This window comes from Perna viridis, chromosome 3 (genome assembly GCF_037379345.1).
Source record: "Perna viridis isolate PV_CMFRI_1.1 ecotype Kerala chromosome 3, ASM3737934v1, whole genome shotgun sequence".
Lineage (NCBI taxonomy): Eukaryota > Metazoa > Mollusca > Bivalvia > Mytilida > Mytilidae > Perna > Perna viridis.
Genome location: NC_142447.1, coordinates 47,932,652 through 47,957,961, shown reverse-complemented (window position 1 = coordinate 47,957,961; position 25,310 = coordinate 47,932,652). Strand labels below are relative to the sequence as shown.

General features: G+C 31.8%; 1 protein-coding gene and 1 pseudogene across 3 annotated transcripts; one reads left to right on the top strand and one right to left on the bottom strand.

Moving 5' to 3' along the window:
- Window positions 1-1,502: 1,502 nt before the first annotated feature.
- On the bottom strand, window positions 1,503-25,085 carry LOC148622658 (sideroflexin-1-like). Of its 3 annotated transcripts, none has more exons than XM_088572639.1 (11): window positions 24,981-25,085; window positions 23,077-23,232; window positions 22,335-22,505; window positions 21,732-21,830; window positions 20,884-20,959; window positions 20,395-20,480; window positions 19,973-20,100; window positions 17,557-17,606; window positions 16,963-17,012; window positions 5,665-5,712; window positions 1,503-5,068 (listed from the first exon to the last, which is right to left on the bottom strand). In XM_088572639.1, the coding sequence occupies exons 1-11, from the start codon at window positions 24,995-24,997 to the stop codon at window positions 4,975-4,977; spliced, it is 975 nt and encodes a 324-aa protein (XP_088428765.1). In that variant the 5' UTR covers window positions 24,998-25,085; the 3' UTR covers window positions 1,503-4,974. The 3 variants fall into 3 exon arrangements, with proteins under 3 accessions (XP_088428765.1, XP_088428764.1, XP_088428766.1); XM_088572638.1 differs by having other exon boundaries at window positions 24,936-25,061; XM_088572640.1 differs by lacking the exon at window positions 24,981-25,085 and adding an exon at window positions 24,735-24,753.
- On the top strand, window positions 11,312-14,093 carry LOC148622659 (uncharacterized; annotated as a pseudogene).
- Window positions 25,086-25,310: the final 225 nt, after the last annotated feature.

Sequence of the window (25,310 nt, the reverse complement as noted above, 5' to 3'; positions counted from 1 at the left end):
GTAATATTCAGCCATTTTATTATGCATTTGTACTCCTTTTCCTTGCTTCAGTTTTGTCTTATGAATTTAGGGGTTTAGGTGTCACTTCAACAAAGTGACTCTTTGTTTTTACTTTAATATATGCACAGCAGGAGGCATTAGCTGTTTGTGACCAAGTGATTTGGGTTTTATGGAACATTCTGTTTTAACTGAGAAAAACTTTATAGTCAAACTTCGTAACCCAGTGAACATCCAAGCTATGGTAAGTGACCAGAAGCCTTGACACTTGCCAGATTTTACCCCAAGTGGTACCAGCCCAACTAAAACAGGTCACTATGACCTACATATGTAGAAGTAAGATTATGTAATCCTGCTTGTACATGTATATTAGATCTGATGGAAAATTCAAGCATCCAACTAAGATCAATTCCATGAGACTTAAGTGGCATTACTAAGTCAACAACCGTATTTCCAAGACATACTTGCACAAGTCTTAAAATATTTATACTAAAAGTAGTGGTTACTCATGTCATTCATGCAAGTCTGATGATTCAAAGAATAAATATAGTAGGACTAGCACACCCTCATCTTTTTTATGCCCCCATGGCAAACAGTTGGGGGGGGGGGCATATTAATTTACCCGTGTCCATCCGTCTGTCCAGATTACACATGATCATGGCTTGTCTGGCTATCTCCTCGTACAGTTTTTGAACTACTTCTAAAATATTTTACAGGATATTTCTACACATGATGAAGGTGTGCAATGCCAAAGGATTTTGATTTTCATGAAATATTACGAAAATTGGTGATAGACCGAGTCATTTTCATCAGAAATAGGGCTATATGGCTTGGTTGGCTGTCTCCTCCTGTAGTTTTTGAACTACATCTAAAATATTTTTTTGCTGAGTGTTTCTACATATTGATGGAGTGCAAGGTCATATGATCTTGATTTTTGTGGAATATTAAGGAACTGGGTGATAGTTAGACTTTGTATTTTTTGTCAGAAATATACCCCAAGCAACAAAGTCAGGAATTTGTTATTGGGGGTATTAACATTTTTTATGTGTCTGTCAGTCTGTCCATCCGTCCTCTTTTTCTCATCCCAAGTATTTTTGCAGTGCTTATCCTAACATACCAAATATTTACTGCATTAACCAACAGTACATAACCTTTCTGAATCTGCAAACCATGTCTTCATACAAATATAAACATGTTCTTAATTTGGAAAAACTAGTGAACAGGGGCATCATTTGTGTCTTACAGACACATTTGATTTATTAAAAAAACCACTACTAACAATTGACGCGGGGGCTCCTGTGACATACAGAGCTTCTAGTTTTTGTTAGGTGTAAGGTGGTATTTGGTAGGTATGAATATTTATTCTGTTTCATTTAATGGAACAAAAAACAGGTCAAGTGCATGTCTATTCATATCTGAGATTTGTCTTGATGTTATTCAAATCCAATATTTTTCAAGAGATCAGAGTATCTTCTATTCAATACTTTATAAATGAACAAACAAACTAAAAATGTATATATATTTTAACAGCAACAATTTAGTTCCATATGAAAAAAAAACGAATGCATGCATTTATCACTCATATAAATGAACAAAAAAAAACTTAGCATTTTAGAATGATGATATAAAAAAAAGGTCATGTTTGCATAAAAAAATCATGTAACATGTAATTTGCACATAAATTTATCTTTTTTTTTCAAATTTTTTAAATTTTATGACAACACTCCAAGAATGCTTTGTTTCTTTCTTTTCTTTAACAAACAAAATTTTAAACCTGTCGAGAGCTCCTGAGATAGAAGGGAGATAACTATGACATAATCCAAAACTATATCAATCCTTTAAAGATTTTAACCTCTTCTCGGATATAATTTCTTCTGTTTTTGTCAATTCAAATTTTGATTGCAAAAATCATTAAACTTATGAAATACTTTCAATTTACCAGTTACTTTTCTATTTAGTGTGTGTGATTCACTAAATACACTAAATATTCCAGAAACTATAGAAATTGAGGAACAACAAAACTAATGTAATATGGTGATAACAAAGCCTATTCTGATTCTTTTATCCAGAAAATTTCTCTTGTGACATTCAGTACTACAACAAAGCTTATCTCTGGCGTTTTCATAAACAAGCAAATCATGTCAATTTCACATAAAAATGAGATCTTAACATAATGTACAACTAGTATGACAGATATGTTGTTGGAAGGTTCTTTTTTTAATGAGACTCTGATCAATAAATGTTTTAAATCCTGTCAACAAGATGTTCTTTTCCAAAAAAATTAAAGTTTCTACAAACCAAATATATTAATGTTATGTCATAAAAAAATTAGTGATACTACAAATTTTGTCAGAGAAATGGAATGCATTGTTTAAGTATATAGATTAACACACATGATTGATGATCTTAAGTAACTGCATGATTAAAGTATAAAGCATTCTTCATTAAAAGCAAATCCATACTCATATAGCAAAACATGAATTGGTAGACATTCATAATTCATATGATAAACCATAAAAATTTAAAGTTGTACTTGAAATAAAAACAACAAAACCAAAACAAATTATGCTGCTGCTCAACAGCTTAATACGAGGCCAATAATAAACAATTATACTGTAATGAATATGTGGCATTATCTTTATATATCAAAGCAAACCAAAAACCCAATGTCTGACTAAAAGGTGAATAAAATGTTGGGCTACAGATCAAAAATAAATACATTGTTATTTGGCAAAGAAAACCAACAAAATCAGCATTAAGGAAACAAAAGAAAACAATTGTAAGAATTCAATTTAAAGATACAACAGACAACAATGAAAACTTAAGCTATTGCAGGTGACACATTGCTTTTACACCAATTAGTATTTCATTTGTGCCACAAACCATACTTTCATTTGCACCAAAAATAAATTATATCTATTAAGCCAATTTCAGATGAATTTTGTATAATATAGTTAAACTTTTGTTACTCTTGCTCACCACAGAGAGGTGGAGGTTAAATTTTAAGCATGATAAGTAAATGGTTAAAACAATAAAATTGCATTTACAATATAAAAACAGTCTATGCAGACATTTTAAAATCATCAGAAACATCCTATACATGTTTGTTTACTATAAACAAGCAATTACAGCACCTGACCTTATTGTTTTATTTGTACAAATCCTAATAGGGTAATTATTTGGAAAGAGTTAATAACCAAAATATAATCACGAGTGCCGAAGAACGCCAAGATTTAACGAGTGCGTGGAACTTGTTCCACGCACGAGTTAAATCCTCAAGCGTTCTTGGCATGAGTGATAATGTTTTGGTTCTTCACGATAACCAATTGATTATCCTATTTATTATACATATTTTTTTCATAATTTATAGATTTTCTCCATAATTTATAGATATTTTCATTATGAATTTTAAATTCTGTGATTGGCGGATTGATATCAAAATTTTGACATTTTAGCAGGAGAAAGCATGAGAGTGAAATTACTGAATTTATTTCACAGTGTGAATTACCGAAATTTATTACACTAGGAACATTTGATAAAACACTACTATCTATATAATAATTCAATTTATTTACTTGAAACTTTACCTATCTACCTTAACCTAACAGTTACCTTGAAAATAGTGCAAGTGAAGTACAACCTTGTGGCACAAACGAAATATTGAATATTTTAAAAATTGGTGCAAGAATATGACAGCCATGGCAGGACTTAATACCAATTTAAAATAGAGTGATACTGAACATGTGTGATCTTTTGTAGACTGTCTTTCAAGTTTAAATAGCGGTTGATATTCTTGTCACAAATTACTTGGTATTCAAACTTGAAAGACAGTGTTAAAAAAAAATGACTGGAGTGTTCTGTGGCTATTTATGTCCCCCAGAAGCCTTTATGCACTTGTTTTGAATCAGTTACCCACTATTTCAAATTGCTATAAAACATCTGATACAACATGACTAGGTATTACATTAGTATTAGATAACAATTTACCTCATGACTACATATAATATCAAAAATCTGAGATTCCAAATCTTAAGATTTAATAAGGGGATTAACAGTATTGCCATTACTAGGTAGGTATCTTTTTACTGAATGAAGATTGTCAATTTGAAGTATTAGTAAGAGTTCCATTATTGGTAGGTATTTGTGAGTGACCATACCATGAATTTAAATTCTCAGTGATATACGGATATAATGTAGATATCAAATGACATTCATTAACCAGGACTAACTTCAAAACTAAATTTTGACAAACCATAAAAATTGATGTTTAAGTAAAATATTATCTGATTATGCTTTTATAAACCCTCACCACTGAGTTCAATTACATATACGCTCATATGTAAATCACATTATTACTATAACTGACAAAATACACAAGTTAAATATTACAAAGAATGAATATCTGAGTCTTGGCATGTTTGTGTCCAGTATGTAATATATATAGATCTAATCAAATAATGATCCAGTAAGAATCCTCACTGGAAGTTATTCCCAAGTACTGAAAAGCAATAATACAACTGCTCATTTTATTAACCAAATTTTGAGTAAAGACTCATAAAATCAACTAATAACAGACTGTCTGTGAACTGGAAAATTCGACATTAACTTTTAAAAAAATCAGTCTTTTTTCATGCTGTCCTAAATTCAGAATTGTTCTCAAATGGTATGAAATCCTCTTTGAATATTAACAATAGTTCCATTTCCATTTTCCTGAAACAGGCATAACCACAAAAAAAACAGCAAAAATAAAACTGCCACAAAAATCGACTGTATTGAGACTACATATATTTCATTTTGTGACACATCACTAAACATAGCCAAAGGTTTCTCGCAATGTGAACATTTCGGAATAAATCAATCCAACAACACCATGTTCCACCATCAGTACTCACATGAATTACACTACCTTGTCTTTAGATGGGATGTCAGCTGGAAGTTGAGGTACATGTATGTTAGGTTATAAGCTAAAATCAATGATTATAGTCCTTTGTTGAAGTAAACTAAATCATTTGGGTTTGCTCCTGGTATCTTCTCTTGAAGTTCTTTTTCTATAGAATGAATATGTAGAGAGCTGAAATAGAAGAATTCTTCAAATGAGTACAATCATCAGTCATATAAATAATAAATTAGTATAAGATTGATAAGCTTTACATTCATGCTATAAATGGAATATATAAAGAAATTAGATGCAAGTTTGCTAATTGGAAGTAGTTAAATTTGTGATGATATACACAGTAACTTGAACTATAGGTACTTATTTTGATATCTCTTCTTTATCATTAAATCTACACTAAATGAATATATAAACACATTATTAAAAAAAAAAACTCATCATCACCTAGTCTCCTGTGTAGTGTTCACTACAGGAGGTTTTGGGAGGGTGCAGTGTCTTGCTCTTCTTGCGGGTTTTTATAAGCGTCCTACCCTTTTCTGTCAAATTTCCCCAAATAAATGTTAATGCTTGCATGATGTAGTTTCAAATTTGTCTCTAAAATCTAAAAGTGTCCTTGTTTGACCTGGATTTCCCTGCCTTTTAAAAAAGCTATGAGGAACATTACTTGGTTAATTGAAATGTTTATTGACTACATGTACTTTGTAATGAGGTACATCATAAATGATAAACAATGTTCATGTAAACAATATTGATTTCTATGATAATAGTATTACCTTTTCTGTGGAAACAAAGCACAACACAGGGGAGTGGCAAATAATAAGCTGAAAAATAAAGTTATCTGATACTAAACTGGAATGTTTATACCTTTATAGTTCATCAAGAGAAATATTTATGTTTATTATGTGTGTTCTATTTACCAAGTTTTTTTTACTGATGACCAGGGGAATAATGCCATGTACATAATTAACTCCCTTTGTTTCTCAATTCACATTGGCTAATCAAAGTTCGAGTGTTCTTCGGATTAATTGTGTACAAAAGTTAAAATCAGATTATCAGAACATATGCGTATTCAGTGTGACAAAATGATTATCATCTACAATGGTCAAGTGATTGGCTTCTTCCAAAAAGAAGGATAATGAATACATTTCAATTATTTTGTTTCATAAAACACTGGATACTGTTCTTCGATACCATCACCTATGGCATTTCTTCTGAGTCATTAATTCTGTGAAACTTATGTGAACTTCACATGAAATTAATGTGATTTTCCCATGAATATGTTTCACATGAAATTTTGTTTAACAGGAATTTCACATAAACTCACCTTGTTACAAACTTTATTTGCACAATTCAAGTAAAAAATCATGTGAAATAATTTTGCCTGAAGAAGGTAAATTGGGTAAAAAAACTATTATTCCCCTTATTACTATTCAATTAATATTTACTGCTATCCTGTACCTACCTCATTAATGTAACACACCTATTCTTAGAATAAGTGATCACAATTGTATAATATGTGTTGCTAAACACTGGAAAGAAAATTACCTTAAGTATAACTCTTTTCTTTTCATACTAAGAAATAGATCATTTAGTATATTTAAGCAACTTATCTCAATATCTTTCTCTTCAAATTTGATTTTTAAGAATGTGAATTTTTTAAATATTGCATGTTGCCAATAATAGACCCTTAAAGTATAAATGCACAAAAAAATGAGAGTAGCAATTTTTTACTGACTAAAGCATAACCATATAGCTAAATATATTTTCTTCAAAGCACAAACTTAATTAAAGAACCTTATTGAGCATGCTCACATACCCCACGTGTCCCCATGTCGGATATTCAAGTAAATTTCAAACTCCAGACTGTGATTTCTTTGATTTTTAATTATTCCAATGTAAATATCATCGTACTGTACAAAATGTACACTTGACCCTGTAACTTATCATGGTGAACTTAAATACCAAAAATCATGTCATAATCTGTAAGCGTTCAGAAAAAAAAGTCCGAAAAACGGTTATTTCTGTATATTTAGCTAAGTTCAAGGCCCGTAATTTCGGTAAAAATCATCAGAGCGAAACCAAACACAAACTTGTCCTGTGACTTATGATGAAATTATATACTAAAAATCATGTCAACATCTGCAAGGGTTTCGAAAAAAAAGTCAAGAAAATAGTTATTTCTGTGAATTTTGCTAAGTTCAAGATAAAAATCATCACAGTGAAACGAAAGTTAAAGTTGACCCGTAACTTATCATGTTGAACTTATATACCAACAAGAGGCTCCCAGGAGCCTGAACTGCTCACCTTGTTAAATTTTGTCTTTCAAGAGCAGTAAATTTAAGAAGAATTTCTATCATAGTTTTCAAGATATTAACTGAAAACTGTAAAAAACAAGAGACTCCCAGAAGCCTGAATCACTCACCTTCTTGAATTTTGCATTTCAAAGGCAATAAATTAAACAAAAAGTTGTCCAACAAGTTTGACTAAAGAAGTCTTTGATAGGACTATCACAAGATCTTTTCAACAATTGAAACTTTCTTTTAATCTATCATAGTTTTCAAGATATTGACTGAAAACTATTAAAAGAAAAAGTCATTTTTCCCCTTTCAAGGCCAATATCTCTTACAAGGAGTCTGAAGACTTGTGTAGTCCTAATAATATGGATCATTTCAGCTATTGAAAGAATTTGGATAAACCTAACAGTTTAGGAGATATATGTGAAAAACTACTGTCTGACCCCTATGTTCTATTTTTAGTAATGGTGGCAATGTTTATCAACGAATAAAAAATCCCCACACCAGTTCTTTGCAGTATGCCCCAAGAAACATTCATACCAAGTTTGGTTTCAATTAGTCAAGTAGTGTCAGAGGAGAAGATTTTGGAAAGAAATAACATTAAAAATAGCAAAAATTGTTGAAAAAGGGCAGTAACTCCAGCATGGGTTAATGGATTAAAACCAAAATTTGACCAGAGATAGATCTCATCATGCTAAATACTTTTACCCTGTCATAATTCAGTTAAACCTAACGGTTTAGGAGATATATGTGAAAAACTACTGTCTGACCCCTATGTTCTATTTTTAGTAATGTCAGCTATGTTTTTTGACACATCATAAATCCCCATATCAGTTCTTTGAAGGATACCCCAAGAAACATTCATACCAAGTTTGGTTTCAATTGGTCCAGTTGTGTCAGAGAAGAAGATTTTGGAAAGAAATATTATTAAAAATAGCAAAAATCGTTGAAAAAGGGCAATAACTCCAGCATGGGTTAATGGATTAAAACCAAAATTTGACCAGAGATAGATCTCATCATGCTGAACACTTTTACCCCTATGTTCTATTTTTAGTAATGTCGGCTATGTTTTTTGACGAATCATAAATCCCCATATCAGTTCTTTGAAGGATACCCCAAGAAACATTCATACCAAGTTTGGTTTCAATTGGTCAAATAGTGTCAGAGGAGAAGATTTTGGAAAGAAATAACATTAAAAATAGCAAAAAGTGTTGAAAAAGGGTAATAACTCCAACATCGGTTAACAGATTAAAACCAAAATTTGACCAGAGATAGATCTCATCATGCTGAACACTTTTACCCTGTCATAATTCAGCTAAACCTAACGGTTTAGGAGATGTATGCGAAAAAACTACTGTCTGACCCCTATGTTCTATTTTTAGTAACGGTGGCCATGTTTTTTAACGAATCAAAAATCCCCACGTCAGTTCTATGCAGGATACCCCAAGGAACATTCACACCAAGTTTGGTTCTAATTATGTAAGTAGTTTCAGAGAAGAAGAGTTTTGTATAATTGTTAATGACGACGACAATAGACGCCAAGTGACAGCAATAGCTCACATGGCCTTTGGCCAGGTGAGCAAAAACTACTGTCTGACCCCTCTGTTCTATTTTTAGTAATGGTGGCCATATTTTCTGTTTAGTTTTATCACAATTTATACTACTGGGGTTCTTTTGATGAATTTTGGTGATTTTCGATTTTTCGGTCAAAAGTCACATAAATTTGACTCTATACTCAGCTAAATATGAAATTCTGAAAATTCCCCTTTTATGAAAAACTCATTATTATCACATTAAAACTGAAAAATATGCACCTGAAATGAGAATAGATGTTGAATACTTTGATAATTAAAACAACAGTACCCAACATGTCTATTGTATACCATTTATGTATTAATTATTCACATTTTAGTTCTTGTTAAGGCATTTTCATTCATGGGTAGGGGTGGCAATTTTTTACTTGACTTCAAAAAGTTCAAATATTTATTACTTGAGCTCATTTGAAGCTAAGACATTATATTAATTAACTGCATCACACAAAAGCTTGATCAAACTACGATATTCTGAAAAAAGGGAAATAACGGGTGATATAGAAGAAATTTTGAAATTCTGAAAATTCCCCTTTTGACTATTTTATACATGTAGTAGTTATTACCCAAAAAAGAAAATCTAAGCCCCTGAATTGATCAGATATATTGGGAACATGATTATCTTAATTATGAATACCTTAAATATAAGTTTTATGTTGTCAGTATGATGTGAATGAGAATTTTGTTTGATACTACGACCAGTTTTCTAGGGGTCGGGTAATATTTTTAACATTTATTGAAAATCCTTTCTTGATAATTAGTTTTTCGTGGTTTATGTATATAGAAAATTAAATTATCTATCGAATGATACCAAATTTGAGACATTTTAGTTGAGTAATAACTTGTAGAGTCGAATTTATGTGACTTTTGACCAAAAAATTGAAAATCCCATTTTGTCCCTGGATTACATTCTTTTGATTACCGCTATAACCTTGGTTCCCTTGATTACTCTTTCTTGATAAATTCTGACTATGAAAATCGCCAAAATTCACCAAAAGAACCCCAGAAGTATTAATTTTGATAAAAATAAACATAAAATACCAAATAAGCCATTTTTTACTGAAGCATTAATACTCTAGGTGTTTTGACCTTGAAAAATATGTCAATTTAGGTGTAAGGGTACATTTTTCGCATTATACCACAAAACCCTAAGTGTTACTGCAACTTCCATGGTACTATTGTAAAGCTGAGACATTGGGCTACATGATCATACATACATATGTCAGTTTCATACATTCTGTAGAAAAAAAAAGTTAGTATAATAAAAAAAAACTTAAAAATAGATTTTTGCTTCAAAGAGGTATAAAAAGTAGCCAAAAAATACAAAAATGCTTCAGTTTATTTTCTGGCGACAAAAAGATTCATAAATGGGAGGGTATAAGGGTACCTGAAAATCATATTTTGGTTGATGAGGGGTGGGGGGAAGGTTGCACAGGGGGTTATCTCAGCCCACGTACTAATGTAATCTACATTATACAATTTTACAGATTTTAATCTCTAGTACTATTACCACTGTCATCGAAGTTGGTAGGACTATACACAGCCAAGATGAATTGTTTTTAATAGTGCACACCTGTTTTGCACACAAACTATTCAATGTTTTTTAAATAACATTTTTAGCGCAAAAACAAGTGTTGCTAGTGGTTCGTTCTTCAGTTATAAATTCTGATGTTATCAGACCTTAAAGTTTTTGAGCAGGAAAATTCAAAGTTGCAATTGTTTGAAATGGGACTCCCGCCTTAAATCAAGGTAAGCAAATATGTTGTATTTTATTGTCAAACTTCAATTAGTGCATGAATGGTTTCAAACATTCAGACAGCAAATTTTGCATTTATAAACACATCAATATATGGGTGAATTATGTGATCATAGGTATGTGTATTGGATACAGTGCTGTGGGCATTATTAAAATGAATAAAAATGTAAATCATTTTACATAATTTTTCAATCAACTTCAATTGTGTATAAAAATATGAAAGTGTTCATGAGATATTTTCCTAAGAAAACATGATAAGGTAACTTACAAGAGTTCAAGAAACATCAATTTTCAAACTTTCCACTTCATGCATATAATGAAACTTGTTTCAACCACATGTAAACTATAATGCTGTGATAGTACTTTACTTCATGGATACCAATTTTCATGGATTAGGGAGGATATACATGTTCATGAATTCTTGAATTCATGGTTTTCGAGGTTTTCATTATACACATCAATGGTAATCTTTTCGTTGGGAACTAAACTTTGTGGTTTGGCTCACCCATAAAAATTTGAATCCCATGAACAATAGTACTTTCACAGTATACAGGTCTCATATTATTATAACATCACAATGGTACTTTAGCTGCAATGTGCCTACTACGTGAATGATGTGCAGAAATCGATAATGTAGTTTACATAACGTAGATTACTTTATATTTGTAGTTGCTTCCATCAACATTTTGAAGATATATTCTTTAACACAATGTATTAAGCATTATTGACACCTTTTATTTTTCTTGTCCCCAATTTGAATGATTGTTTCATTTTTTCAGAAATGGGCAAATCAAAGGCTGAGATACAGAAAGCCTACAGGGAAAGAAAAAACTGCTAGAGGGAGAAGCATATCTCGAAAAGGAATGGGAATGGGTCAAGTCATACTATGTCCCAATAGCTGACAAGCCACAACAAAAAGCAGACTAAAAGCATAGAAAAGTTTGGGAATGGGTCAATCATCATCAGCTTAATAAGAAGTCCGAATCAGACAGTCCAGTGCACATGACAATACTTTTGAGCAAAGATCAGAAGTTTCCTCATCATCAGATATCACTCCTAGTGTGAACTAAGGACTATTCGTGGTTAAGCTGCCCATGCTGGTGACAAAGAAAACAACAAGAACTAGAGTAATACAAAGCATAGACGAACAATTGAGAACTTTAAAAAAAAGCAACTCAATAGAAAGATAAAAACAGTTGCAAAACGGTACTTGTTCAGTCAGTGAAGAAAAATCAACCTAATGAAAACACTGCTAGTACATCAATGGATGTCAGTAATACCCCAACACATCTATAACAGAGATGGTTACACCTAGGAAAAGAACCATAAAAGAAATCAGAGATGGGGGGTCTGACCCCAAGAAAAGTTCCAAAAAAAGATCAAAGAGAATCTTTTATTTGCAAATGCCATCACAGAAGACTTGGGTGTTGTATAAAGATCAAATGGATTAAGGGAAAACACATAGTAAAGAATCTTGTGAATGGAGAAATAATCAAAAAGTTCAGAATGAAGACAATATTAGGGATAAAATCAGGAATAAGAAGGCATCACTTCATGGCCAAAGGAACTTCAAAGAAACTGCTCCATTTCCAAGATTCAAGAGGAGAGTAGAATCAAGAGAAAAGATAAGTCAGGATGTCATCAGATTCCTAGAAAGAGAAACAACAGCAAGCTCATGCCCAACAAAAACAACACGAAGAAAACAGAAACAGGTCATACACAAAAATGAACCCTAATTGATGATATTCTTACATCTCAAGTTCAAAACAGAGTCATTACACAAGATTTCCCTTGCAACATTTTGTTGCAATATGGCATTGGCACTTACAAACACAAAAACATCATGTGCCAATGTAACAATCAACCCTAAAGGACACCCAGATGTATTCGCAGAAATGAAAGCCTGAAGGACAAACCACTCCCAAATGTACTCACAGAAATAAAAGCCTGAAAGACAAACCACTCCCAGATGTATTCACAGGAATAAAAGCCTGAAGGACAAACCACTCCCAGATGTACTCACAGAAATAAAACCCTGAAGGACAAACCACTCCCAGATGTACTCACAGAAATAAAAACCTGAAGGACAAACCACTCCCAAATGTACTCACAGAAATAAAAGCCTGAATGACAAACCACTCCCAGATGTACTCACAGAAATAAAAGCCTGAAGGACAAACCACTCCCAGATGTACTCACAGAAATAAAAGATGAAAATATCAAGTATGAACAATGGAAAAATGTTGGCATGACAGACGAAACAAAAAGGACAAAAACAGAAGAAAAAGAAGAAAGCAGAGACAATTTCATTTCAATTATGCATGTTCAAGTTATTGACTTTCAGGAACATGTAATAAGAGTTTGTCTGAAATATAAGGCTTTGAACAACTTAAAAGCAAACTTACCTACTAGAAATGTCATGATGCAAATGGATTTTGTGGAAAACTTTTCATGCTGCTTGGCCGATGAAGTCCAAAGCACATACTGGAATTTAAGTGCGGTTACTCTACATCCATTGGTAGTTTGTTTCAAAAATAACGACACAGAAGTAGAACACAAGAATTATGTCTTCGTTTCTGACGACCTTGGACACAACTTTGGGACTGTTTAAGCTATTTTACAGAAACTAATGACAGAAATCCAAACTTATATCAAGGATTTAGACTACTGGACTGATAGTCCTAGTTCCAAGGAACAAGACTGCCTTCTTCATCCTACCCATCATCATGATGAAATTTTTCAAGCCAGAGCAATTTGGAATTTCCTTGAATCAGGTCATGTGAAGTTCCGTGTGACAGCAAAGGCGGAACCTCAAGGCGTACTGCAGATCTTGCTATTCGACAAGGAAAGATAACAGTACAGGATGCAGCTGAGTATTTTAAAAAGGTACAAAAGTATCACACTAGTGCTAAGTACATTTTTGTTATATCCTCCAAATGTACAAATAGTAGGTCAGAGTTATCCCATTACAACCATTATAACTCTGTTGAAGTCCACTGTGTTGTTAAGGTATCAAAGGGTGTAATCAAGACAACAATTACATCTTGTTTTTCTCAGGATTGTTTTGTAGGCAACTACCATGATTATTCTCAGGCAAATATAATGAAATTTGTAGGCAACTACCATGATTATTCTCAGGCAAATATAATGAAAGGAGAGAAGACCAAGCTTATAATAGAAGTGGAACAGAATGTCAACACAATAAGTGAGGAATTCCGGATGGAAACTAATGGTGTCAGAATGGAATCTGATAGAGTTGAGGTGAGCATTGCCATCGGTTTCTTCGTAGCTGCTATTTATGATAACGCATGGAACATTGGAAAAATCACATACATTAATGAAACTGCTGAAGAATGTCAGATCACTTTTATGCACCCCAGTCAAGCGAGAAATACTTATACAAATGGCTTTCTCCAGAGGACAAAATTTGGTTGCAGGTTACAGATATTTTATGCAATTTAAGAGAACCATTGAAAGTCAGGGGAAGTGGCAGAAGCTATGAAATAAAGGCCAATTATTATAGAAATGCCAGTGATTTGCTTGGAAGCAGAATTAAGCCTTGAAACAAACACCAAAGAACTCAAAAGACATATAAATACTGGTTTTGAAGGACTGAAGATTGAATGATTGGAAGGGAGTTCTAATTATCATTAAAGGAATCACAGTTGTGTCTAATTATTTCTAGTTCTATGCATTTGTGTTTATAGCAAATGTTTTGCATATAACAAATATAATAAGATGCTCATGTCGAATCATGTAGATCTTTTATGTAATTTACATTATCACAAAACTTAAACCAAAACCACATTGAGGACAAGTAGATAAATAAGTTTGGTTGTAGTGCTATAACTAGAAAGTTCTAAATGATATTCAATTTATAATCCCACTAGGCAAATTATAACCAAAAAATGAAAAAAAAATCATTTGTTAAATTATGTTATGTATTTAAAATTCTGACAATTTTGAAGAGAAAGGCACATGTATAGTCTTGAAAGTGTTTATGTATTATCTTTTAGATAAAGCGTTGGCAAAAATGTTTAAAATATAGATTTAAAGATATTACAGTTTTGTAAGATGCTTTCTATGTAAATTACATTATTGTTTTATTTTATGTGATTCAGTTTGTCTCTAAACCAATACAAACAATTTGTATGGTTTGTTTATTTTCAGTAAATGAATAGCAACTAACATCACAAAAAGTGTAACTTTACACTAGAATTGTCTTTAAATGTTAAAAACGAACTATTTACATTTTGTATCATGTTGAATGAAAAATTTAGAGCGGTAACTTTCTTTTTCTACTACAGTGAAACTTCTCCAAACTGGACCCTCAGAAAACCAGTCTTCCCTTCAAACCGGCCGTTTTCAAAAGTCCTGGCTGATATATCTTAAAACATGTGTGTTTTGTCTTCAATAGACCGGCCACCCACTAAAACCATACATCAGCCGGTTTTTCACAGTTTTAGTTACATATTTCAAATAAAAACAACCTCTCAATTCCGGCCGCCCAGTAATTGTTCACCTGTAATAAATGTGTCAACAAAACTGTAAATGATGACGTAATATTACGTAATTATTTATTCATTCACTGACCGGTTTGCATTTCATCAGTGGACAGATGATATTTGAAGGGGACAGTAGTTTAAACAACAAATTTAATCACTTTTGTTACTGGTTGGCTGTTAATTGCGGTGTACACATGTCAGACAACCGGGGTCATTTAATAGTACAATCTTTACAATCTTTTAACTGTCAATTAATGTGACAAGTGCCCAAGAAAAAACAACACAGGGGTGAAATTATTAGACTTAGTAGATAGGTAATTTATGAAAACAATACAAATAATTAATAGTATATCACCAATAGCCCTGTGATCTTTTATACACATTCTTTCAAAACCATGAACATTATTTTGTCGGCAGTCCATTTGTAAAATCAAATCATTTACAAATGATGCAAGCTTTGAAATGTAATAAAAGGCCAAAAGTTTTGAATTGGCATTTAACATGTCTCGACCAACAAACTGACAAGGTGTAAGATTATAGAACACACTAATGGAAACAGCTCTTAGCATGCATTGCTATTTTTCATAAACCCGGCCACCCATACAAACCGGCCATTTTTTCCTGTCCGAGTGGTGGCCAGTTTGGAGAATTTTCACTGTATTTGTTTTTGCCAAGGCATATTCTTGTAAATCTTGCAAATTTGAAAACTAGATAATTGTGAGATAAATTGATGTTTTAAAAAATACATTTAACTTTACAACAGTTTCATACTGTTGATGGGAATTTTTTAAAAGCGCAAGCAATATAGATTACTTTGCACTCTATACCATTGCTTTGTGAATAAATTTTCTATCTCTATCTATATAGTTGGGGATCTGATGTTTCAAATTTTTGTTTATTATGTATTAAATATAATTAAAAATTAAAAAAAACAGATTTTAGTCATTGCAACATCTTATTAATTTTATACATGATTTCTCAGCATGGACATTTATTCTGAGAATAGGTGACCGGTAAATATTTAAAAAAAAATCTTATTTATTTTTCCCTCAAATACAAACAAAAATATTTTGACAACTGTTTTGATAGATCAACAATATATAAAATTAAGTTCAATTATCAATCTTACAATTACAACAATTTCCCATGACATTGATTCACCAGGTCTTATCTATACTCCCATGACAATGATTCACCCTAGCTTATTCATATTCCCATGGCAATGATTCACCCGATCTTATTTATATTCCAGTGACATTGATTCACCCTGTCTTATTTATATTCCCATGACATTGATTCATCCCAGCTTACTTGTATTTCCATGACATTGATTCATTCATTCTTATTTATATTTCCACGACATTGATTCACCCTATCTTATTTATATGCCAATGATATTGATTCATCCTATCTTATTTATATTTCCATGACATTGATTCACCCTAGCTTATTTATATTCCCATGACATTGATCCACCCTAGCTTATTTATATTCCCATGACATTGATTTATTCCATCTTATTAATATTCCCATGACATTGATTCACCATAGCTTATTTATATTCTCATGCCATTGATTCATCCTATCTTATTTATATTCCAGAGACATTGATTCATCCTATCTTATTTATATTTCCATGACATTGATTCACCCTAGCTTATTTATATTCCCATGACATTGATCCACCCTAGCTTATTTATATTTCCACAACATTGATTCATCCCAGCTTATTTATATTCTTATGCCATTGATTCACCCTATCTTATTTATATTCCCATGACATTGATTCATCCTATCTTACTTATATTCCCATGACATTGATTCATCCTATCTTACTTATATTTCCATGATATTGATTCATCCTATCGTATTTATATTCCAATAACATCGATTCATCTTACTTATATTCCCATTAACATATACTTACAACATTCCAACAAGTCCAATCTGTATAGGTGCACTTAACCATGGCATTCTCTGTAAAATAAAATAAAATAAGGTACACTACACATGAACAGTTGAAACATATGTCTTAAAACATATGGAAACATGTGTTAAGGACTGATATGGGAATATGTTCTTGTGCCTACAAAACCAAATGGAAACAAATGTTATCCAAAAAAACATATTAAAAGCATTTTATTACCACATGATTATTAATTATTTGTTTTTCATTAATTAATTTGTTAGTCCTAGACATGTGTTTTTCATGGTGGTCCTAAACATACGAAAAACATGTGAGAAATATATGTTTTCGGGTGTTTTGAAAACATATGTTGCAATTTTTTCCTGTGATAAAGCACCAACAGGTGATATAAAACAGAATATCAATATTTTTTTTTTCATACTTCTTTGTAAGACCACTTAATTAGTAAGAAATAATAAATTATTAAGTAAATACTAAAAAAGGATTTTTCAGTGTGTTCAAGTAACATGGAAAGAAAGAAGTTGTATTCTGCATCAGGTTATTGGTAAATAATGAATTAAAAATTCACAACCATATTATCATTGATTGATATACCTTCATAAATGATCTCTTCTCTAATGAATTCATAATAAATGGTGGTGTCACTAAAAATAAAAGAGTACAAATTACTAAACATGCAAACAACAAACAATAACATGCATTTTAAAAGTTTCAAAATAGCAATGGATGTTTTAAATATTTATAAAACATTTTACTGGTGTGAGCTTCTCACAATGGCAAATTGGACAGGAAGCAGAAAGTAGATGCGTTTGAAACCTGGAAAAAATACTATGCCAAAGCCATACACAAAGTATGGTTAAATGCTTGGCAGTGTGTAATTCTTCTCAGTCTAAGAATCCGGCACAATGTGTATATGGTGTGGCACATGAAAGAAAACAAGAGGCTCCCAGGAGCCTGAAACGCTCACCTTGTTGAATTTTGCCTTTCAAGGCCAATAAATTAAACAAGAAGTTGTGCAACAATTTTGACTCAAGAAAACTTTGATAGGACTTATCATAAGGATCATTTCAGTAAATGAAAGTCTAAATCTATCATTGTTTTCAAGACATTGGCTGAAAACTGTAAAAAAAAAAAACAAAAACAAAAAAACCTGTCATTTTCCCCTGTCAAGGGCAATAACTCTTATAAGAAGGCGTCTGACAAATTTTATGCCTGACGACTTTTGCAGTCCTGAAAATAAGGATCATTTCAGCAATTGAAAGAATTTGGCTAAACCTAACAGTTTTGGAGATATATATGTGAAAAACTACTGTCTGACCCCTATGTTCTATTTTTAGTAACAGTGGCCATGTTTTTCGATGGATCAAAAAACCCCACTACAATTCTATGCAGTATACCCCAAGAAACACTTATACCGAGTTTTGTTTCAATTGGTAAAGTAGTGTCAGAAGAGAAGATTTTTGAAGAAAATAACATTAAAAATAGCAAAAAACGGGCAATAACTCCAACATGGCTTAATAGATTAAAATGAAAATTTGACCTCATATAGATCTCATCATGCTGAACACTTTTATCCCCTTCAAAATGGGCTAAACCTAACTGTTTTGGAGAGATATGCGAAAAACTACTGTCTGACCTCCCATGTTCTATTTTTAGTAATGGCGGCCATATTTTTTGATGGACCAAAAATCCCCACAACAGTTCTATGCAGGATACCCTAAGGAACATTCATACCAAATTTGGTTCCAATTGGTCAAGTAGTGTCAGAGGAAAAGATTTTTTAAAGAAATAACATTAAAAATAGCAAAAAAAACGTGGAAAAAGGGCAACAACTCCAACATGGCTTGATAGATTAAAATGAAAATTTGACCGCAGACAGATCTTATCATGCTGAACACTTTCACTATGTCAGAATTTGGCTAAACCTAACAGTTTTGGAGAGATATGCAAAAAACTATTGTCTGACCCATATGTTCTATTTTTAGTAACGGTGGCCATGTTTTTCGACGGATCGAAAATCCCCACATCAGTTCTATGCAGGATACCCCATGGAACATTCATACCAAGTTTGGTTCCAATTGGTCAATTAGTGTCAGAGGAGAAGAGTTTTGAAAAATTGTTCACGATGATGGACGATGACAGATGCCAAGTGATGGCAATAGCTCACATACAGAGATCTTAAGTAGTTGTCTATTTAAGAATCATGCAAAATCTGAAAAATGTGATACACCTCAAAAAAAGGCACATATTTTTATTTTTGTAATTAAGTTGTTTTATGGGTCTATACTATGAAATGTGTAATGAGTTATCTCCCTTCATTTTGAAATCTACAGTACATTCTATATAATTTTTATCTCCTAAGAGCACCGGCTACATGAAAAACTACATGTTAATTTTTGTTTACTTTGACATTTCAAACAAAATATCAAAGATAAAAATATGTAGGCTTTTTACCCATGAATCACATTTTGCATGATCCTTAGCTGGAGTCCTACTTAATGCATTAACCAAGTATTTATACCTGATAACCTCCAGAAATAACCATCAAAGTGTTTGTAAAATTTAACCTATTAAGATATTGATAGGTCAAATTTAGTTATATAAGCAGTCATAAAATATCTATGTCACAGATGCTTCAGGATAACATTAAATAGCTTTTCAGTTGTATTCTAGATGTATTGAAAAAAATTTAAGGCAAAAAAGACCAAATTGAGAAAAATGATGTGCAAACCATTGCCTGATTCTTACACAGAATAGCATTTAATATGACTGCAGAGAATGCGTCCTTGATACTTGGCACCTAATTCTACAAACAACAATGAGAATATTGCCATACCATTATAGGACCATAATTTTTGTACAGTTGTAAAAAACATCTCATTTAGAAGAACTTCAAAATCTGTTACCAAAATATGAGTGGATAGAGGGACAAATGGACAAAGAGATTATAGTACAGCCCTACTCTATAGAGATAGGTACTATAGTATAATTTTTTTTTCAATAAGCTTACACATTCCAGGGGCTGCCATGCAAATCCTAGAAAACACAACTAATGATATGGCTTTCTTTGCTGCCGTTTTAGATTCTCCTATTTTGTTGCCATTTGCATCAAACACTGGTACACCCTCCATAATTTCTCTGTAAGAATAGGTAGACATTATTAAACAATATTATAGAATAAATATTTGGTTCAAAAGGCTGTAATAGTCCTTACAAAGCTACACAGTTACCACTATGTCTTGTTTTCAGAAAGAAATTAATTTAATACATTATCATCCATATCAATTATTAATAATCAGCAACAATTGGATAACATCTTGTTTCCTGTTCAGTTTTAGCACATGATTGTAATGATTCAGACTATATCTTGAAGTTACTACCTTCAATAATTGAAAATTTGCCTCTTATTTAGAGTTACTGCCCTTGACTTACCTACTCCTCATCATTGGTATATTGATACAATTGGCAGCACACACTGCAACAAATGGTACAAGTCTAGCCACAACAGGAGGAAATTTCTGTAAATCAAGAATATTAGGACAAGGAAATATGTTATATCTGAGTAAGGAGACAGCTGAATAAGATTGGGAAATTTGGAGGGGCAGAACATCTATAAAAGGTAGGGACATACAAAAAATTTTTTTACCATTTCTTTGAAGTCAGTATAGCAAGTAATTGATAGATGAAAAAGGCTTTACCTTTTACATACCAACATAACTGCCAAAATATTAAGTACCCTTACCCTTTTTCAATGAACTTTACACATTCATTTTCTACTGGCAATGCCTTTGGTCTGCAGTTAGATAAAATTACATGAAAGTACTATGCAGAATTTTTTTTTTTTTTTAAGATTTGGGTTATACATTTTATCATTAAGATTTCATATTATTGGAAAAATCTATATGTTGCTGTTTCGCCTACCTTCACCATACTATTAATTGACATTGCTGTTCCTATAGCTCCACTACAGGCTAGTACATAAGACATCCCTAACTGTCTAAAATATGAAAAAAAAACATGCTTATCATGCAACGAAATAAATCTGATACTTCAACAAGAGACTGCAGTGAACCTTAATTCCTCACCTGGGTACTAAATGTACACCAAATTATTTATTATATGCAAGTATGCACATGACAAACCTGACTTGGCAATAAAGTTTTTAATGAACATAGCTACACCATAAATTGAAAATAATCATGGAAAGAAAACAATTATTCATCATTATTGCCAATTTCAGTTACTACTGGCAACCTACTTAGCCACCTAAGCCACACAAAAGTGGATTGTTTGTAGACATCATTTAGGTAAACAAATCTATTTAGATTATATAATAGGAAAATTTATTTTCCATATAAATACATTAATAAATTTTATAGGAAGATATCTGAACATAAAGATGGATAATACTGGAAAATATCAGCCTGCCCCATAAATATGAAGCTTTCAAATAGTTAGCTGAAAAAAATATTCACATTCTATCTCAAAAGCTGATTTTTCCCCTTTATCAATCTATACCCAACCAAGATAATGATGCATATAATTGTAAAAAACTGGAAAGTTCATTAAATCCTTACAATTTACAAAACTGTGATTTAAGAATTTTTTTCAAAAATATAAAATTGACTGATCAATTTAATCAGAAAAAAAATGTCATGAATTTGAGACAATGTGAAAAGCAAAGGATAGTATATGTGTATTTACAAGCAACCAAACTGAAAGATTATAGCAGTAATTCCACACAAAATAAAAGAAAACAACCAACATACTTTGTTGAGACAGGTTCATCTCCACTTCTGTTGGTATAATTTACAACAGCATTAAAGCTCTGGTTAAACCACTGCCAAAATATTATAGCTTGCGGGGATCTGAAATTATCACAAGAAATAACATGAATTATGAGAACTTTTATTAATCCACTTTCTTCTGAACAATGAGAAGTACCATTAATAAAAAATAAATAATGGCAATTAATAATCCAGTTGTTAAGATGAAAATTTGGTTGCAGTTAAAGAAAAGTTGTAAAAAAAATGGTCTAAATGTGAATTAACACAAATATTTGCATATGATAATGTTATGTTGACAGTGATGAGGCATGTAAAAATAAATTTATTCCATTCTTTAACAATTTTCTGTTGTTCTTACTACATTATATTTTCTCTCCATCTCTGGCAACTTCCAAGATATTAACAAGACCAATAACTTGCCCGTGGACCTTTGTCACTATTATATAATTGACAGCAAACAAATATTTTCAATATATGCAAATACAATAAAGCAAGTTGAAAAACTAAAGTGTAGGTTACATATGACCTAAAGTATGTACATATAAACTTGTTTAAGTGAATAGACAAAATAAAGATAAAGCATACTTATAAAATGTCATCATACAGCCTGTAATGGTCATGTTCATTGGCACCTGTGCTGACATTCTACCAGCCCAAAACATCTTTTCCTTGGTGTCAGGATGATATGCTGAATCATATAGGTGTTTAGCCTGCCATACCTCATCTTCTGTTAATTTCAAAGTAGGATCACATTTCCTGAAACAAAGCAAATACTACCTTAAAAAATATAATATACATGTGTGATTGAACAGCATACCTGAAGGTAGTGGTCTTAAATATACTGTTAATCAAAGTGGCTAAAGTATGAATTCTTTAACCAAATCATGTTAGCACTGAACAGTCACTGAGGGTCTTAGTTCCAAGCTTCTATGGCGGAAGGTATGACTTTGTGATGTGAATCATGCTCTGTGGTTACACATAAAAAAACTTTTAAAGACTAGCCTGTGGTAAAACGTAGGAGTTGCCATGAATTATTTCCATTCTAATAGGACTAGTTTCTTCCTGTTTATTTAAAAGAAGACAAAGTCTAAGTGTTACATGAAATGGTGAACCACTCTGAAAAATTTGTGTAAAACTTATATATGACATCGTAAATAAGACCATCATACGTTTATGATCTTGGTCCTATGTTTACCACTGTTTTACTACGAATATCTTCTGAACTTTGAAACTTGTCATGTTAGAATGGTAAATGACAACTGAACTAAACAGAATTAAACACAGCCAAGCAGGCAATACAATATCTATCAAATAACTACAGTAATACCTGTATCTCTCAACGATGGCTTTGGCTTCCTCTAACTGTGAAGGGGTTGCTAGAATATTCAATGGATTGGTTGTAATGAAGAAATGTTTTGCTCTTCCGTAAAATGTTCCTTGGTCATACCTAGGTTCATCAATGTTGATCCTGCTCTGCATAGCTCTGAAAAAAATCTATACAACTAAGACTAATGGTAATGTAAAAGACTTATGGCCAATTTCAGTAGCAGTAATTAAAACTAAGAATGTTAATCAGTACCATAGTACTCTGATAACAAAATGATCCTATAGGACATTGTGTCCAGAAAATCATAAATTACTAATGTTCAATTAATTTAGATTAAAAAACCTTGAGGCAAATTATTTTCAGACTTCAAATGAGGCTTGTAGTTCGAACAAAATACATATAATCAATTCCTATCAAATCAGTACAGTGAGAGAGAAAATCTTATCTTCAACACTTTTCATTACACCTTTTGCAAAACCAATTCTTCCAAAACGATATTATCTAATATGAAAATAATAATTATGTCCAACCCATTGTAGTGATCCTCAGCAAATTGTTAACCATCTGTACAGGGGTTTAAATTTACTTTAAAGGGTGGAAAATCCTAAATTTTTCAAAGATTCAAATCAATGTCCTATGACAGGAAAACCAAAAGTCAATTCAAAAGGTTGAATGTCCAACTCAGTCCAAGACCTAAGTTAAGAAACTTTTAAGATTGAGGACCTCAGCCCCACACTAACCTTAACTGATCTGTTGTAACTTTCTTAACTTCTCATTTTTGTAATTGTGTATTTTTTTGCCAAAATGCAATGCAAGTCAGTAAGGTTAATAATCATGTTATTTATTATACATCTATTAATTTTTTGATTAAATAATTACTTTCAATCCATCAATAGTTAACAAATGGGCTGATTCAAATATGTCAAAACAAAAAAAAAATGTCCTAAACATATACACATGAAACAAAGAGACATGAATATAAAAGATTCAGACAAGACCTTTCATGACCATATTATGATCAAATGTAACAATGACATTTTGTAATTCATCTTTGACTATAAATTTAACTACCAGATTTCTGTATAAATGTTGTATTTCATTTTTTAATTATTTATTATTTAGCAAAAGTAATTGAAAAGTAATTAATTACACTACCAAAGTAATTGTAATTTAATTATTTCAAAAATTTTGTCTAATTGCAATGGTTATTTAATTGAAGAATTGTGCAAATAATTTGGTTGTAATTACTTTTACATGTACTTGATCTCAGGTTTGACCAACATGTTCAATCTGAGAAATTTCCACTTCTCGTCATAAGAAAAGAAGCAAATCACTTGTGTGCAGTATTAAAAAGTAAAACAAAAAATAAAAGGAAGTCCAAATATTATTTGAAAATAAAACATGTAATATACTCTTTTGTGCTAACTGTGGGCTAGTCGATGAGCATGCATAGAGCATGCTCAATAAACACTTCCACAAGGAAAATTCTTTTGTCCTGCTAAGGCCTACCTTGAGGAAGTGTATATTGAGCATGCTCATCAATTTACCACAAAAGGGTCTATTGTAAATAAATTTGTGTAAATAAAAGCACACACAGATTTTATCGTCCAGTGCTGACACCCTGATTTGGGACTTAAAATACATAATGAAATACAGACCACGACACAAGTTCTTAGATATTGTTGAAATTTCCTCACAGGTTACGCCTCATGTTTATGGTGATATAAAAATAAGTTCAACTGCTTAATTTTGTGCAGATCTACAAAACCATAGGCATAGCATGACATTAATCCATTTTGGGATTCAGTGTCCGCAGCTATTTTCTGATTTGGGCCAAAAGGAATTAAACATAATATTACAATTCATTAGTATGTTCCATAAAAGCTTTGATAGAATAGCCCTACACTGTAGATTCTTTCATTCAACCAGAGGCAGCAAGCTGTTGTGAAGTGGAGGTGTGTCCTTGGAACTTATGTGGATTGGTCTAGATGTAACTATATTGTATGTATCCTTCATAGGACATTTGGTTTCCTGAATTACTCAATTGCCCATTTTTATAATATTTTTGTAAAATTTATAATTTCATGGTGAGATATTGGTGAATTAAAAATGATTATTCAACTGAAACCGTCTTCCTAAATGAAAAAAAAAATATCAATTAATATATGAGCAAGTAAAACTTACATAAACATACCGATATATTTAAAGTGTCCAACCAAGTTTATTGTGCTGAA

What these genes read in the sequence shown, in the direction of transcription:
- LOC148622658 (XM_088572638.1), bottom strand. Translation starts at nt 24,955, where the DNA reads ATGGAACATACTAATGAATT. An exon ending in GATGAACCTGTCTCAACAAA is followed by an intron (nt 20,960 to 21,731) that starts GTATGTTGGTTG and finishes TTCATATTTTAG; the next exon opens with ACAGTTAGGGATGTCTTATG. An exon ending in ATTGGACTTGTTGGAATGTT is followed by an intron (nt 5,713 to 16,962) that starts GTAAGTATATGT and finishes TTTATTTTTCAG; the next exon opens with CTTATTATTTGCCACTCCCC.